Source organism: Hemiscyllium ocellatum, chromosome 39 (genome assembly GCF_020745735.1).
Source record: "Hemiscyllium ocellatum isolate sHemOce1 chromosome 39, sHemOce1.pat.X.cur, whole genome shotgun sequence".
Taxonomy (NCBI): Eukaryota; Metazoa; Chordata; class Chondrichthyes; order Orectolobiformes; family Hemiscylliidae; genus Hemiscyllium; species Hemiscyllium ocellatum.
In genome coordinates, this window is record NC_083439.1 from 19,741,116 (window position 1) to 19,760,122 (window position 19,007).

Here is a 19,007-nt window from a genome sequence, read left to right on the forward strand (position 1 = left end):
TCATTTCCGCTTTCCAAAAGACCATTCCCTCCCTGACTACCTGGTCAGGTCCATGCTCTCCTCCCCCCCCCACTCCCCAAACAACCTACCCTCCCTTCCTGGCATCTTCCCCTGCCACCGCAGGAATTGCAAAACCTGTGCCCACAACTCCTCCCTCACCTCCATCCAAGGCCCTAAAAGACCCTCTCACATCCTACACATCCACCAATATCATTTATTGTATCCGTTGCTCCCGATGAGGTCTCCTCTACATTGGGGAGACTGGATGCTTCCTAGCAGAGCGCTTTAGGGAACATCTCCAGGACACCCGCACCAATCAACCACACCGCCCCATGGCCCAACATTTCAATTCCCCCTCCCACTCTGCCGAGGGCATGCTGGAGCTGGGCCGTCTCCACCGCCGCTCCCTCACCACCCGACACCTGGATGCCTCGGAACACTTCAACCCCATGGCATCAATGTGGACTTCACCAGTTTCCTCATTTCCCCTTCCCCCACCTTACCCCAGTTTCAACCTTCCAGCTCAGCACTGTCCCCATGACCTGTCTTACCTGCTTATCTTCCTTTCCACCTATCCACTCCACCCTCCCCTCTGACCTATCACCTCCATCCCCACCGCATTTACCCATTGTACTCTATGCTACTTTCTCCCCACCCCCACCCCCCCTCTCATTTATCTATCCACTCTGCAAGCACCCTGCCTCTATTCCTGATGAAGGGCTTTTGCCCGAAATGTCGAGTTTCCTGCTTCTCAGATGCTGCCTGACCTGCTGTGCCTTTCCAGCACTACTCTAGTCCAGACCCATGTAGCAAGTTGTCTTTTGAGTAACTGACCCACAGAGACCATATTGAGCTCCTCTCAGCTGGGGGAACAGCATGGATCTGACAATTGATCCTTGTCCTTAGATTAAGGAGGAAAAAAATTGATCCAGTCGTAATCATGATTGCTGTTCACTGATACCTGTTCTAAAAGCTGGTGTGTGGTCTTCATCACGACTGTATTCCCCCTATTGGTTTGCAATGTTTTAGTCGCTGATGCTCACTGATAAAGTGCACAAATGAAAAATTGGTTATTTAGTCCAGACACAGGAGGCTAACCAGCATACCCCAATAAGATATTGACACTTTCAGAATAGGAGAAAGTGATGACTGCAGATGCTGGAGATCAGAGTCAAGGGTGTGGTGCTGGAAAAGCACAAATGCTGCCTGACTGACTGGCTGTGCTTTTCCAGCACCACCCTCTTGACTCCCACAATAAAGACAGGGAGACCTTTGATAACTGAAAAGAAACCAGTGAACGCAAATAAAATAAGTGAATTTCATATACAACATTGTCAAAGTGCACCAAGATGTTTCGGCTTTAATTGGAGCTATACTGAATGAGGTTACATTGTATAAGCTGTATCATTGTTGTGACTTTGAAGAGAAATATACAAAACTTTCCCATGCAGATCATTTTTCTTGTTTTCTCGGTTAAATCATTATTCTAAGGGACATTGAGCTTTGAAGGGGCATCTGTATTATTCCTTATATAATAAGTGCAAACTTTAAATAATGCAATATAAAAGATTCTACTTCCCAGAACATAAAGAATTAAATTTGCTCTGGGTTCAGTTTGCTTTGTAATACACCCTCCTACCATCCGAAATGTAACTGTTATGGCACAATCATTAGGTTTATGTCATTAAATTGCTCTTAGCTCAATTTTCCCCTCTAATTCTTGCCCCTTTGCTGTTATGATGGTAACTCATTCAAAAATGCCAGCAGCCAGCCCACTAACATCTCTAACTGATTTTGTTCATATATCACCCTGAAAGCTTTTATTTTATTTGGGTTTTGGATGAAGGTTTGCTCACTGAGCTGGAAGGTTCATTTCCAGATGTTTCATTACCCTACAAAGTAACATCTTCAGTGGGCCTCAGACGAAGCATTGCTGAAAATTCCTGCTTTCTCTTTATATGTTTGGGTTTTTTTGGGGAAATGACATCACCAATGCAAAGAAACCCAAACATATAAATAGAAAGCAGGAATTTTCCAGCATTACTTCGCCTGAGGCCCACTGAAGATGTTACCTAGTAGGATAACGAAACGTCTGGAAATGAACCTTCCAGCTCAGTGAACAAACCTACATCCGAAACCTCAATCTGAGCTCCAAATCTTCTCAAAACTCGCTATTTTATTTGAGTTTTTAGAACATAGAACATTACAGCGCTGTACAGGCCTTTCAGCCCTTGATGTTGTGCTGACCTGTGGAACCAATCTGAAGCCCATCTAACCTACACTACTCTATTCTCGTCCATATGCCTATCCAATGACCACTTAAATGCCCTTAAAGTTGGCGAGTCCACTGTAGTTGCAGATCATGTGTTTCACGCCCCAACTTCTCTCTATCTATCACCCCTTAATTTAAAGCTATGTCCCCTCATGCTAGCCATCACCATCTGAGGAAAAAGGCTCTCACTGTCCACCCTGTCTAACCCTCTGATTATCTTTTTTGTCTCAATTAATTCACCTCTCAACCTTCTTCTCTCTAACAAAAACAGCCTCAAGTCCCTCAGCCTTTCCCTGTAAGACCTTTCCTCCATACCAGGCAACATCCTAGTAAATCTTATCTGAACTCTTTTCAAAGTTTTCACATCCTTCCTATAATGCGGTGACCAGAACTGTACACGATACTCCAAATGTGGCCACACCAGAGTTTTGTACAGCTGCAGCATGATCCCATGGTTCCGAAACTCAATCCCTCTACCAATAAAAGCTAACACACCGTATGCCTTCTTAACAACACTATCAACTTGGGTGGCAACTTTAAAGGATCTATGTACATGGACACCGAGATCTCTCTGTTCATCTACACTACCAAGAATCTTACCATTAGCCCAGTACTCTGCATTCCTGTTACTCCTTCCAAAGAGAATCACGTCACACTTTTCTGCATTAAACTCCATCTTCCACCTCTCAGCCCCGCTCTGCAGCTTATCTATGTCTCTCTGTAACCTACAACATCCTTTGTCACTATCCACAACTCCACCGACCTTTGTGTCATCTGCAAATTTACTAATTCATCCTTCTATGCCCTCATCCAGGTCATTTATATAAATGACAAATAGCAGTGGAGCCAAAACAGATCCTTGCAGTATTCCACTAGTAACTGAATTCCAGAATGAATATTTCCCATCAACCACCACCCTCTGTCTTCTTTCAGCAAGCCAATATCTGATCCAAACTGCTAAATCACCCTTGATCCCATGTCTCTGTATTTTGTGCAGTAGCCCACCATGGGGAACCTTATCAAACGCCTTACTGAAATTCATATTACCATCATGTCTACTGTTGGACAGAGAAAGGTATTGTCTGACATGCTTCACAGGCAGATTGTACTATGGAAGTGCATCAGGGTAACAGAACAGAGTGCAGGGTACAGTGTTACAGTTCTGAGAAGGTACAGAGTGAGATCCACATTAATATTTAAGAGGTCTATTCAAGAGCAGAAAGTGAGGACTGCAGATGCTGGAGTTCAGAGCTAAAAATGTGTTGCTGGAAAAGCACAGCAGGTCAGGCAGCATCCAAGGTGCAGGAGAATCGACGTTTCGGGCATGAGCCCTTCTTCAGGAATGAGGAAAGTGTGTCCAGCAGGCTAAGATAAAAGGTAGGGAGGAGGGACTTGGAGGGGCGTTGGAAATGCGATAGATGGAAGGAGGTCAAGGTGAAGGTGATAGGCCAGAGTAGGGGTGGGGGCGGAGAGGTCAGGAAGAAGATTGCAGGTTAGGAAGGCGGTGCTGAGTTCAAGGGATTTGACTGAGACAAGGTGGGGGAGGAGGGGAAATGAGGAAACTGGAGAAATCTGACTTCATCGCTTGTGGTTGGAGGGTTCCTAGGCGGAAGATGAGGCGCTCTTCCTCCAGCCGTCGTGTTGCTATGGTCTGGCGATGGAGGAGTCCAAGGATCTGCATGTCCTTGGTGGAGTGGGAGGGGGAGTTGAAGTGTTGAGCCACGGGGTGGTTGGGTTGGTTGGTCAGGGTGTCCCAGAGGTGTTCTCTGAAACGTTCCGCAAGTAGGCGGCCTGTCTCCCCAATATAGAGGAGGCCACATCGGATGCAGCGGATGCAGTAAATGATGTGTGTGGAGGTGCAGGTGAATTTGTGGTGGATATGGAAGGATCCCTTGGGGCCTTGGAGGGAAGTAAGGGGGGAGGTGTGGGCGCAAGTTTTGCATTTCTTGTGGTTGCAGGGGAAGGTGCTGGGAGTGGAGGTTAAGTTGATGGGGAGTGTGGACCTGATGAGCAAGTCACGGAGGGAGTGGTCTTTTTGGAACGCTGATAGGGGAGGGGAGGGAAATATATCCCTGGTGATCGGGTCCGTTTGGAGGTGGCGGAAATGACGATGGATGATACGATGTATATGGAGGTTGGTGGGTGGTAGGTGAAGACCAGTGGGGTTCTGTTCTGGTGGCCAGAGGTCCATTCAAGAGTCTGATAACAGCAGGGAAGAAGCTATTCTTGAATCTATTTGTAAGTGTATTCAAACTTTTATATCTTCTGCCCAACAGAAGAGGATGGAAGAGAGAATAAACAGAGATGGGGGTGGGGGTCTTTGATTGTATTGGTTGTTTTCCTGAGGCAGCAAGAAGTATAAAGTCAGTGGCTGGAAGTTTGGTTTATGTGATGGACTGGGCTGTGTTCACAACTGCCTGCAATTTCTAGTTGTCTTGGGAAGAGCAGTTGCCGTACCAAGTTATGATGCAACCAGATAGAATGCTTGTATGGTGCATCTATAAAAATTGGTAACAATCTATCTAGATATGCTGAATTTTGTTAGCCTCCTGAGAAAGCAGCAGCGCTGATGTGCTTTCTTGACTGTAGTGTCAATCTGGGTGGACCAGGATGATTGCTGGTGATTGCCACTCCCAGGAGCTTGAAGCTCTCGACTGTCTCCACCTCAGCTCCATTAATGCAGACATGGGCATGCCCTCCACACTGCCTCCTGAAGTCAATGACCAGCTCCTTCATTTGCTGACATTGATGGAGGGATTGTTGTCTTTACACCATGCTGCTTAGCACTCTTTCTCTCCTTCCTGTACTCCCATCTCGTCGTCGTTAGACATCCAACCTACAAAGGTGATGTCATCAGCAAACTTATAAGTGGAGTTTGTGTGGAACTTTGACACATAGTTGTGTGTCAATGAGGAATATAGTAGGGACCTTAGTATGCAGCCTTGTGGGACACTGATGTTGAGGATTATTGTGGAGGACGTGTTGTAGCCTTTCCTAACTGACTGCAGTGTGTTGATCAGGAAGTTAAGAATCGATTTACAGGATGGGAAGCAGAGACCTAGGTCCTGGAGTTTGAAGATGAGTTCAGTTGGAGTTATGGTGTTGAAAGCAAACCTGTAGTCAATAGATAGGAGCCTGACATCGGTATTTGTGATGTCCAGATGTTCCAGGGATGAGTATACAGCCAGGGAGATGGCATCTGCATGGGTCAGTTGTGTCAGGAGGTGAATTGTAGTGGATTAAAGCAGTCTGGGAAGCTGGAGATGATGTGAGCCATGACCAACCTCACAAAGTACTTCATAATTCTGGAGGTCACAGCCACTGGGCAGTAGTCATTGAGGCACACTGCATGATTTCTCTTTGGCACTGGGATGATGGAGCTCTTCTTGAAGGGGGTGTGGATTTGAGATTGTAGTAAGGAGAGGTTAAAGATGTCTGTGTGTACCCCTGCTGGCTAGTCTGCACAGGATCTGAGTGCACAGCCAGGAGCTTTCTGTGGGTTCACCCTTAAGAAGGCCAATCTAATGTTTGTAATGGTCACCATGGGTACAGGTACATCCAAGACTATAGGGATAGGTGATATCGTTTCACTGCACTTCTGATCAAAGTGAGGGTAGAATGGATTGAGGTCATCGGATAGGGATGTACTACAGCCCGTGGTTCTGTTTGACTTCGCTTTGTGGCCTGTTTTGTCGTGTAAGCCTTGCCATAAACAATGGGTGTCCATCTGGCTAGTCTGGGTCTCAAGCTTAGTTTTGAATTACCTCTTGGCATCTCTGATGGCCTTGCGAAGGTTGTTCCTAGATTTCCTGTATAGGTCAGGGTCACCCAACCTGAACGCCTCAGACTTCAGTAGGGAGTGAATCTCCAGGTTCCTTCCATGGTTTCCAGTTGGGGAATGTTTGGATTAACTTCTTCAGTACGCAGTCACCTACACACTTACTAATGAAGTCAGTAATGGTAGTGGCATATTCTTTCAGGTTGGCTGCCGAACCCTTAAATATGGATCACTTCACCGACTCCAAGCAGTCCCACAGAAGCCCTTCTTTTTCCTCAGAACAACACTGGACTACTTTCAGCACTGCATCCTCATACTTCAATTTATAAGTATTTTCTGATTATATTTACAGCTTATTCAGCTGCAAAAGTTAGATCTAACCTTCTTTCCTATGTGTATGCACTTCCAGCAGCTGTCACTGGATATTAGTACTCAGAGCCCTGTCTGACTGACCTTTCCTTTGTTTGACAACTGTCAGAACAAGGCTCGAAGCTTCAATTTTTTCTGTTACTGTTGAGTACGTACCATAGAGCACAGTATATGTACCTGCTGAGCTCAGTGACAAATTGCTTGTTTCTGGCTGGTGTCGTGAAGTGAATAAATGAATTTAGTTCTTACAGTGGAAAAATTAAGAGCTTCCCATATACAGAGGAACCTAGACTATCCAAATGAGATGGACGGGCACTATTTTGTTCAGATAATTGATTATTCGGTTAATTGATTTCCTCTGGGGCTCAGAGAATTCTGTGAGGTCTGCTCCCCGTTTGGAGACTAGACAGCAGCACACTGCATGCGAGACCCCGGCTCCCACCCTGTCCCCCCAACCCTGTCCAACACCGCCCCCCCACCCGCCACCAACCCCGCTTCCCCAAACCCACACCCCCGTCCATCCTCACCCACTGTCTGACTCCCCTTCCCCCCTCCACGCGCACACACAACTTTTTGACAGGACAATGTTGGGGGAGGGGGGTTCAGGGTTCACCCCTGTGTAGAACTCCAGGGAAAGTGTGGTAGGAGAGGGGAGAGAGAGAGAGGGCAGGAGGTCAGTCATTTAGAGACAGTGCCTGGACTGTGCAGGAGTGTTCTTGGCAGCATTTTCAGTGGGCCAAGTTCTTTTAAAATCATTGTACCTGTAAAGACAAGACGCAAAACAGCTCTGACGTAGTGTTTACAACGGGACCGTGAGATCCCCTTCAGATAATCCAATATTTGGATAATTGATATTCAGTTATTCGAGGTTCCCCTGTAGTTCACTTGGCTGAATCAATGAAAAGTTGATACCAGCCACAACAGTGATTGGAAGAAGAAATTGGCCAAGATTCCTGTTGCTGATCCAGCAAGCTTTATTCAGTACTGTTATGACACGGGGTAAACCCTCCTGCTTAACATCAACCAGCAGTACAGAAAAGATTTACCCCATGCAGTAATCTGTGAAAATTCGAGAGGCCAAGACCTATTTAATGTAAAAATTAACAACTTTATTTCTTAAAGTATAACCAAGAGTAATTAACGAACAACTATTTACAATTCCTTCCTCTAAACTATCTTTTACTTTCCCCTCTACAATACGGGTCCGATAAAAATCCTGATTAAGATTTATAAAACAGCACTTCGTATCTCAAAACCAGGCAGCTTTTGGTTCTTCTCTGTATTCCTGTCTTCTTTTCTTCTTGAGGATTCTGCTTCACAGGTTACTGATCAATTAAAGTATCTTTAAGAGAGCTATTTTTTCTCAGTCTTTACATGCTGGTGGCCTGGTAGTTCTCCTCCCAACTGTTCAGTTTTCCCCAGTCTTATACCCCCAAAGCATCGGATTATGTCATTGGCTTTTAAGATTGTCAATATACTAAATTCAAACTTGATTGGAATTTGGTATTTTTCGGGGTATAATTTAAACTGGTTGGCATAATTTGAATCTGTTTTGTCATTTCCAGGCAATCCAGCTAATCTAGCTTTTGACTAAGTGTTACATTGTTATCTTATTGAGAACACTTGGTGCTGTCACATAGTTCTGCTAGCTTCTAACTGTCTTAAAGATACAGTACACCCATGTCTTCATAACAATACTTAATGCCTGCCTTCTGGTGAGGGCAGATTAGGACTGATATACAATAACCACTTCACCAATCCTCAGCTAGAGGAAGCAAGTTTTCTCCATCCACTCTATCCAAGCCCCTCATTGTTTTGTTTAACTCATCCCTCAGCTCCCTCTGTTCCAAGGAAAACAATCCTAACCTTTCCAATCTTTACTCGTTTGGTTGAATAGATAGCTGGTCCTAGAATGCGGCCTTGAGCAAAATACAGGAGGCAGGAAGAATACAGCAGACCAGGCAGCATCAGGAGGTGAAGTACAGCCCTCCTGAAGAAGGGTTATAATCGAAATGTTGACTTCTCCACCTCCTGATGCTGCCTGGCTTGCTGTATTCTTCCAGCCTCCTGTATGTCTACTTTGGATTCCAGCATCTGCAGTTTTTTTTATCTGTAACTTGACCAAAAGACAGCTCATATCTGAGTAATGTTTCCACTTCCTGAACTAGTCATCTTTGTACCTGAAGTTAATGCCCCCTCAGTAATATTATGATTTATTTCATTTGTAGAGCTAAATTGGGATTTGTGTTCATATTCATTAAAGTCTCCCGTGTCCGTTAATTCCAATTTTCCATGTGAAACAATTTAGGTAATTTGAAAGTTTTTAGGGTAGAGGTCTGTCCGAAATTTGGCATTATTGGTCTCGGACTGTAGGATGTTTGGTGTAGGTGATGGTAGAAGTGTCACAAGTCATGCAATTGTGTCTGATCATCCAAGGCCGGGAATGGAATGCATTTGGCAAAGGAGCGAGAGAGAGAGAGAGATCACCACTGCATTTAGTTGTCAGATGCCTTGCCTACAAAGTGTGTAATGCCAATATGGGAAGAGTTTAATTCTCAATCTTTAGCAACTTCCGGTACATAAGCATTAAAGAATTAACAGTTTTAAAAAATGAAATGGCTCAGTAAATTTGCTGCATTTTAGCCCTTTCTTGGCAGAAATATTGGACACCATACACTCTGCAGGTTTACCTTTTCTGGTTGATCATGAAGTTTTGAATGGGATAAATCCCATAACTTATCGAATTGTAAATGGCATCTATAGGGAATATGTTGTTCAAAATTGTAGAGTGTTCTTCATTAAAGCTTAGAAGTAAACCAAATAAGAGATCATTTATGTTCCATGCTGGTTGCTTAAAACCAGAATACCTCCAGCTATAGGGGATACCCTTATTTTGTTGACAGGGGCTTATTTATTTCTGTTTAAGCACTTAATTGACTTTTTGTTTGCATCCTGTTATACAGGCGCATGCACTCGAGGCAGACATGCAGCGTGAGTTCCTGGACTTGGCGAGCATGTGCAGAACTGTAATTTGCTGTCGAGTCACACCGTTACAGAAAGCCCAAGTCGTTGAGCTTGTCAAAACGTACAAGAAAGCTGTCACGCTGGCTATAGGTGATGGAGCAAATGATGTCAGCATGATTAAAAGTAAGTAATACCTGGATCTAAATCTAAAAGTCTAAATCACCATCTAAATGGTGGATGAGAACTATTTGTGTACATTTCCATGGCAATAAGTTTCTTAATTTTTTTTGCAATCTCAAGGTTACATCCTTCAATTAAAGGATTGTGGCCCACAGTGAACTATGAGGAGAAGAGATCACCTGATACTTTGCTGTGCATTACATGAACTTGTTAAATGGACAGTGTTGCTAGGCAACAGCGTTCTCGTCTTGCTTCCATGTAGACACTCTTACTTGTTTTGTCACAGTTAAACTGAATAATGAGGATGGCTTGGTCTTTGTGAAAAGTTATCTAGTAATTCATCTGAGGAAGAATAACTCTGATCAAAATGTTTTGTTTAAATCATTTTGACCTGAATGTAACAATGTATGTATTTAGTATGTTGGCTGGATGTTGAAAATATATTAAAATGTAATAAAGAAAGTAAGAATGATTGAACACTCATATAATAAGTTACCTTACCAATGTTGCATGAGAGATTTTTCTTCAAGAAGCTTAGTCTTGGAACAATATTTAATTTAAATGTACTAGTTAATTTTTTAACGCACTAACTTTCATTGCTTTTATACACAGATGCGCATATTGGAGTTGGGATCAGTGGCCAGGAAGGCATGCAGGCTGTTCTAGCCAGTGACTATTCATTTGGACAATTCAGATACCTTCAGCGACTTTTGTTGGTCCACGGGAGATGGTCCTATTTGAGAATGTGCAAGTTCCTCTATTACTTTTTCTACAAGAATTTTGCATTCACTCTTGTACACTTCTGGTTTGGTTTCTTCTGTGGATTCTCTGCACAGGTCAGTGGCTTCCCTGGAGTATTGATCATTTGTTCAGAATATATCAGAGTCAATATATCGACATCAAATGAGATGCATAAAAAGAATCAATTGCTGAGGCAGAGTTCAGGATTTTTGACATGTTCAGGTGACATAGTTAATTTTAGAGACATTCCAAGTTGTATGAAATTTAAAATGAAAACTTTAATTTCACAATCCAATTTCTTTATGAATTTTATAATGAGTCCCACCACAATAGGAATGAATTAACCTATCATTATGTTTGCATTTGAATTTTGCAATAGAACAAGAAATGTTATTTGAAGCATTTGCGTCTAAATGAAAATTTGTTAACGTGATTCATAGATTCAAAATTATTCCAAGGCCAAAACCAAATGGAATTTGCTTTAAGTTCTGGTGCATTCAAATAGAAATAGTGCTGTAAAATCTTCAAATTATGTTTAATGGCTGGTGAAAATTATTTGGAAATAATTCAAATTACTTTTGAAAGTATTTTGCAATTTTTGGGATTTACATGAATATGAGACTGTAGAAATACAGCATTTGTAAAAAATCTCTGTGAAAATGAAGACCCTGTGGAAATTTAGTATCTCTGAATACTTGTTGATATTTGCCTATTTATAGCATTATCAAATTGGAGTGTTGTGTATCAAGAAATGTAACATATTTTCTAATAAGTACCAACTTCTTAAAAATCCTCTTCTGTAGTTGTAGCGCACATTTCCAGTTTAATAACTGCTTCATTATACAAAATAAATTTCTTTAGAACATTATTTACTTGATATGCATTTTTTACCATGAATATGATAAGTTAGTAGTTTTCAATTAAAATTTTACAGTCCTTTGTTTTTTTTCAGACTGTTTATGATCAGTGGTTTATTACCTTGTACAACATAGTTTACACTTCTCTTCCTGTTCTGGCCATGGGCATATTTGATCAGGTAAAGTAGTCTTTGAATTCTGTTGAGAATGAGTGTGTTTCATAAGCCTGGAATTTGTGCTGGTAATAGGAACCTCTGTGTATGTCAATTCCAAATAAACTCTTCTGGTCCAGCATATCAGAAAATTGACTGTAGCTTTATGAATATTCCATCCTTATTGCAATTATCTACAGATTTATTGTACAATTGAGTGAAGGGTTCATGTGCAAATGTCTACCCAGTATAGCTGCAATGAGGCCCAAGTCTGGACCAAATGCCCTCTACTCCGTTCTAAATCTTCGTTGAGCTTCAGTTATTTCTAATTTTGCCACCAGGACAGCTAATTGACCTTGATCTTACAATGCTAACTTCAGAGGAGTTTGTGGATTCAGCACAATTAAAAGCTTTCAAAAATTAATTTAATTTAACACTCTTACAGTCAAGATCAGGGCGAGATTGTCTCTGTACTGTTAATGTAGGGAAACATTAAAACAAATTGTTGGTGTTGCTTCATCACTGATTAGTTTCCTCATTTCCCCTCCCCCCACCTTGTCTCAGTCGGTTCCCTCAACTTAGCACCGCCCTCCTAACCTGCAATCCTCTTCCTGACCTCTCCGCCCCCACCCCATTCCGGCCTATCACCCTCACCTTGACCTCCTTCCACCTATCCCACCTCCATCGCCCCTCCCCCTAGTCCCTCCTCCCTACCTTTTATCTTAGCCTGCTTGGCTCTCTCTGTCTTATTCCTGATGAAGGGCTTATGCTTGAAACGTCGAATTCTCTATTCCTGAGATGCTGCCTGGCCTGCTGTGCTTTGACCAGCAACACATTTGCAGCTCATCACTGATTAGACCAGGCACAGAACAATTGGCCTTAAGAGCAATCAGGCTAAAACTTGCAATGTTCCTTTCTGCTTTTCCTTTGAATGTCAATGTTATCTTATGGTAATTCTTCACAACAGCTGAAGTGTGGAGGGGACATCAGTTATGCAGTGGGGGAAGTGGTTGGATTGCTGGGGGAGAAAGGATGTTGATAGTTCAGATTTGAATGTCAGATTGGCAGAACAATGGTGTGTCTACCTGCCAGACTGGAGTCAGGGGAGGGGAGAGAACGGTGACAGAAAATGAAACAGACAAGGCTAAAAGAAAGGGAAGGATTGTGTTCACAATTTAAAGGTCTTGAACTCAATATTAAGCCCAGAAGGTTGTAAACTGCCTTGTTTAAAGATGGGATATTGCTCCTCCAGTTTGCACTGTGATCTCAGTATAGTGAGGGCAGACATGTGGGTAGCTGAAAATGTGTTGCTGGAAAACCGCAGCAGGTCAGGCAGCATCCAAGGAGCAGGAGATTCGACATTGGCTCATGCCTGAAACATCAACTCTCCTGCTCCTTGGATGCTGCCTGACCTGCTGCGCTTTTCCAGCAACACATGTTCAGCTCTGATCTCCAGCATCTGCAGTCCTCACTTTCTCACAGACATGTGGATATGCAAGCAGGACTTTGTGTTAAAATGACCAGCTATGGGAAGATTGGGGTCATGCTTGCACATCGATCAGAGGTGTTCGGCAAAGCAGTCACCCAATCTACATTTGGTTTCTCCAATGTAGAATAGGCCACATTGGGTGTAGCAAATACAATACACAAGATTGGAGGAGGTACAGATGAAATGCTGCTTCACATGGAAAAACTGTTGAGGCCCTTGGATGGAGCAGGGAGAAGGTGAAGGGGTAGGTGTTACACCTTATGTGGTTACATAGGAAGGTGCCATTGGAATGGGGGTGGTGTTGCTGCTCAGAGAAGAGACAAGTGTGTCCCAGAGAGAACGATACCTGTGAAATGCAGATGGGACAGTGAGGGGAAGAAGTGTTTGGTGGTGGTGTTTTGCTCTACTTGTCTGAAAAGACTGAGAATGCTTTGAATGTTGATGGGATGAAAAATTAGAACAACGGGGACCAAATCACGCTGTTGTGAGTAATGGGAAGGGGCAAGGATGGAAGCACAGGTGATAGTTCGGGTACGGTTGAGGGTCCTGTCAACCACATGGGTGAGAACCATGGTTATGGAAGATCAGTGTTGCCTCGAGTTTAGTCAGGATTGAGAGGTCCACATGCGTTTCCTGCAATTTAAAGAATCGTGGTACACCATATATATATTTTAGGATTTTTTTCAATTAAAGCACTTCCAAATGATTCTCTCCTCCTCCCATCGGGAGATATCAGCTTGAACTAAGGTGTGAGTTCTCTGGCTTCTCCAAATGTTAGTCTCTAACTTTGACCATAGGAGACAACATAGATAAGCTTGATTTTTTTCCTTGCCTAGCATCTACAAATGTGCACATTCTATCCTACACTGTTGACTACCAACCATCATAGGGACCCCAAATGAGAGAACCTAATTCAATACAAATCAGAGTTCTAACCAAGCTGCTGGTCAGTTTGTGTCAGTCTCAGTAGCATGCCGGGAAATTATTTACCTAATGATTGATCAAGGCAGAGAGAAAGTGTTTCAGACATATTGGAAAGAGAAGAATAGGAACAATATCCGATTCAGAATCTGTCTCATCAATGTGATACATCATTATCAATGTGCCTGACTGACTGTTGAGATTCCTTTCTGACTAATTTCACTTGTTTTTTTCCATAGGATGTCAATGAACAGAAAAGTTTGGAATACACAAGACTGTATGAACCAGGACAACTTAACCTATTGTTCAATAAGCGGGAGTTCTTCATCTGCATAGTCCAAGGAGTCTACACCTCCATTGTTCTTTTCTTTATTCCATACGGTGCATTTTGTGACACTACAAGAGATGATGGGACACATCTTTCTGATTATCAGTCATTTGCTGTTACTGTGGCAACATCTTTGGTGATTGTGGTTAGTGTGCAAGTAAGTTCTGATTTTAAAAATCCAAATGCAAGATGTAGGCTTTTTCAACTTGACACCACTACTGTGTGATTTTGTTTTGGATGGAAAAATCGCTAATGCACAGCAATCATGTTTGCAGTTTTTCTAAAAAATATATAAAATTAATACAATGATATGTATCTATTTAAAATATTTCATAAGTGTAGAAAATGCCACCAAGTTGCATGAGATAAAAAGATACTGAGGTGTGAGGGCCTTTTTGGAGGAGGTACCAAAGATTTGGCTGGACAGCTGGATCTTCAGCAATGTCTTTCAAAGAAAGGGATATGGTTGGAGAGTCGCAGGGAGTTTGTGTGCAATTGCAAAGAAGACGATTGAGATGACTAAACAACTTGGTGACTACTGGTAGGATGGACAGATTGGAGATGCTCAAAAGGTTGGAGCAAATGATTGATTGATTGATTTATTGTCACGTGTACCGAAGTACAGTGGAAAGTTTTGTTTGAGCAGTGCGGGCAGATCATAGTGAAGCAAGGATGTACAGATCAAAAAGACTTAGACAGAGACATGCAGTTTCCATTGCTCATTGAGGCTCGAGTGTTGATGCGTCAGTCTAATATGACTGGGAAGAAGCTGTTCCTGAACCTGCTGGTGTGTCTGCCAAATCGGAATAGTTTGCTGTCTCTCCACAGATGCTGCCTGACCTACTGTGATTTCCAGCATTTTTTGTTCTCTAAAGGTTGGAGTTTATTTTAATTTATTCATCAAAGGTTGGCATCACTGGCCGGCCCATTCCTAGTTATCCAGAGGGAATCGGTTTAGCTCAGTTGGCTGGATCCTTGGTTTACAGAGCAGTGGGTTTCATTCTCATCACTGGTTTGAGGTTACCATGAAGGACTCACCTTTTCAACCTCTTCCCTCACCTGAGATCAGGTGACCCTCAGGTTAAAATCACCCCAAGTCGCTTCTCCCGCTAATGAGAGAGCAGCCGCTATGCTCTGGTAACAACAGTTAACCACAGTACAGTGGCTCTGGAGTCACATGTAGAGTAGATCAGACCAGGTATCGATGGCAAGTTTCTTTCCCTGAAGGACATTAGTGAATCAGATGGGTTTTACAACAGTCAATAATGGTTGCTATCAGAATTGCCTCTATTTCCTGATGAAGGGCTTTTGCCCAAAACGTCGATTTCCCTGCTCCTTGGATGCTGCCTGACCTGCTGTGCTTTTCCAGCACCACTCTAATCTAGTCAGAGGATATCTAATGCTTTTTATCTGTCAGCCAGGGCTCCCTGATTGGACCAGATTGACAGTCCCAATTGGGGAACTCATATTCTGAGGTCCACCTGGCTGACCTCATTACAATTACTACAACTAGTATCGCTCTGCCTTCCCCTAAGTCAGAGAAACAAGTGGTTCAGATAATGAAATGTTTGAAACTTAGATTCAGTGTCACAAATTGTATTTGAACAACAGGGATTGGTATCAAGAGCACATTGATATTTCCTGCAATGTTATTCCTCAGTGCCAAGAATCCCAGCTTCTCAGAGCTACTTGGTGTTTGAGGAAATGACAAAGCCTCAGCAATGAAGGCCTGCATGCTTAAAGATATTCCCCATTACCACCAATTAAAATATTGTGTCCCAGAAAATGAATTGTCATGTCACTGTTACCATTTATAAAAATAGCTTTCTTTCATCAGTCAGGGCCCCAAAGGCATCTCCTTCAAGAAGATAAAATCATAACTCAATTAGTTCTTAATAAATGCATGCTGCAACAAAATCTCAGATGTGTCCAATTTTTAGGTTTTCAAGTTAGTGTAGCCTCAAGGTAACAGATTTTGTGAAAATGAAAGAGATTCTGCATAAATGCATTCAGTGCCCAAACATTTAGTTGTCACTCAAAATTCCTAACATGCAAGAGTGCCATAAGATCTGAATCAAATTAGTATTAACTTCAACAAAGTTTTAGCATCATTATGGCAAGGAAGGAGGCCACTCAGACCATCAGCTCTATGCTAGAAATTAGTCCAGTCAGTGGTCGTGGCACCAGTGTATTCCAGGCAGAACAGCTCAAACCACAAGGAATTTATGTCATCCATTTCAGTGCCAACAGAAATTGGGTGAAACAACATTCAATGTATCCACTAGATTTGAAGAGAAGATGAGCCTTTTGGGGAAATATGATGTACTGACCAAATCAAGTTGATCATTAAAGTTATGCTGCTTTGTGTATTGTTTCTGAAACATTCAAACATAAGAAAATCAGCAATGATAATTGAGAAATAGCTTGTTTAAAAGAAAATTGAAATAGAGAAGTAATGAAGTAAATACATAATACCTGTGCAAACAGAGACTCCCAATAAGTGGACACTTACTGACAGTAATGTCCGTTTCACTAGGTTCAAGCTGCACTTTGAATCCAGAGACAGTTACAAATTATAAACTTCAATGAACTAAGTCAGTTTGCAACTAAGATCATAAGTCACATAGTCAGCAGTAAGGATGAAAATAATGGTTTTCATATAATAGTTATTCTTTATCCAGTATCCACAGTAGCAGAGCAGCTGGGTTTTCAGCCTTGAGTGTTTGAGGTCTCCTGTGCTGTCATTTTTCATTTCTCCTCTCCACCTGTTCCTTGGTGGCCCCAAGTTCGTAAACTTCATGGACGATAGTGCAAACTACCTTCATTTGCAGTTTCCCTCAAGGAAGGGACAGGAGTTAGGGGATAATGATAATGTTGTCGTAATGTCAGGCTAATGTCCTAGGAAGTGGTTTCATATCACAGCATGGCAGATGGTGACATTTGAATTCAATAAAAAATCTGGACTTAAAAAAACAACTGGTCTAACAGCAACCATGCTGATGTCGTAAAAACCCATCTGGTTCACTAATGTCCTTCAGGGAAGAAAATCTGCCAGCCTTATCCAGACTCATCTAAGAATGACTCCAGACCCACAGTAATGTGGTTAACTCTTATCTGCTCACTGGAAAATTAGGGATCAGCAATAAATGTTGGCCCAGCTACATACCATTAAGGGATGACATCAAATGAGAAAGGCTCCGAGAGTGGCAGTGATCTGAGAAATCCAAACAGAAAATTGCTCTGAAGTTACATCCATCTAGTGGGTTTCAGAAATAGTCATTCTTCCAGATAAAACTGAAAAAAAACGACTGAATGCTGTAGAAGATAGAATCAACCTTGAGATACTTGTCTGATATGTTTCATAGTCTCTACAGCAACTATGTTGACATTAAAGTCAGAAACTCTCAAGTCCCATAAATAGGTCTAAAATACGGGGTTCAAATTGTGAAATAAGTTGATCAATTAAATGGTTTTAGGTCATCTAAATCAACTGGAATATAGCTTTGTATTTTAAAAGACATAAGGATAATATAGATAGCTCCTAAAATTAACAAGTGGTATAGGAATGATAAATTACCTGTTCTGGACAATTGCAGCAAGGAGATAGAAATTGAAATTGGCGTGTAAATGAGGGGTCCTATTTTAACATTGGCCAAGAAGATTTGAAATTTGTTTGAGTATTGGAATGCATCATGTTGATATTAATTTTAAACTGAAACACCTATGAAAAAAACGGGACTGACAGATGGAGGAACAGAAATCCTGGAACTGATTTTGCATTAAGTATTTACTGTGGAGAAGGACACGGAAGGTAGGGAACTTGGGGGAAATGAATAGTGATGATTTGAAAAGAGTTCATAATGCAGGAGAGGATGTGCTGGAGGCCTTAAAATGCATAAAGGTAAATAAGTCCCTGGCACCTGATCAGGTGTATCTCAGAACTTTGTGCAAAGTGAGGGGAGAGATTGCTGGGCCCCTTGCTGAGATATTTGTATAATTGACAGCTATGGGTGAGGTGCCAGAAGACTGGAGGGTGGCTAATGTGATGACATTATTTAAGAAAGGGTGTAGGGAAAATCCAGGCAACTACAGACCGGTGGGCCTGAAGTCAGTGGTGCATAAGTTGTTGGATGGGATTCTGAGGGACAGGATTTCTGTGCATTTGGAAAGGCAAGGATTGATGGATAATCAGCATGGATAACTGTGTCTCACCAACTTGTTGAAGAGGTTACAGAAAAGACTAATGAAGGCAGAGTGATAGACAATGTCTGTATGGACTTCAGCAAAGTGTTTGATGAGGTTCCACACAATAGATTGCAAGGTAAGGTTAGAGCAATGGGATCCAGGAGGAGCTAGTCAATGGAATACTAGATTGGATTGAAGACAGAAGGTGATGTTGGAGGGTTGTTTTTTGAACCTTGTGACCAGAAGTGTGTGCAAGGATTCGTGCTGGGTCCCCAGCTTTTTGTCATTTATATAAATGATTTGAATGTGAATATAATAAGTATGGTAGTAAGTTTGCAGATGACACCAAAATAGGTGCAGTAGTAGACAATGAAGATTACCTCAGGGAATTCTGTGAATTAGTGTGTTTCAATAGGATCAGTAGATTTGTGGAGAGCATAAATCTATACCTGTGTTTTAAAGAAGCCATTTGCATTAAAACAGAATGTTTCACTACACAGGAAAAGTTGGAGTCTGACTTTGAACCATAAATACATTTTTGAGGTTTGGAATATTTTGAAGAAATGCTTGTCTCATACTCTAGATGAACTTACACAGTGGATCTAATGATAAACTGGATACTTTATAAATCAGTAAACTAATACTTTAATTTACATCAGTCCTAACCTGCTCCACTAGAAGATTAACTCCCTGCAAGACAGTTAGTGAAACTTTGGCTGCAAGTTGCATGTATTCAGAAGGTATGTTTATTGGGGAAAACTTTCAATATGC

The 19,007-nt window shown here is 42.0% G+C and overlaps 1 protein-coding gene across 2 annotated transcripts in view; it reads left to right on the plus strand.

Moving 5' to 3' along the window:
* The window catches only part of atp8b4 (ATPase phospholipid transporting 8B4), a 258,094-nt gene that overhangs the window by 222,675 nt on the left and 16,412 nt on the right, over positions 1-19,007 (plus strand). The window contains exons 23-26 of one of the 2 annotated variants that reach the window (XM_060853370.1): positions 9,383-9,566; positions 10,176-10,399; positions 11,257-11,340; positions 13,963-14,208. In XM_060853370.1, coding sequence (XP_060709353.1) covers positions 9,383-9,566; positions 10,176-10,399; positions 11,257-11,340; positions 13,963-14,208 — 738 coding nt within the window. The remainder of the gene's footprint in view (positions 1-9,382; positions 9,567-10,175; positions 10,400-11,256; positions 11,341-13,962; positions 14,209-19,007) is intronic. The other variant, XM_060853371.1, reaches the window with a different exon arrangement.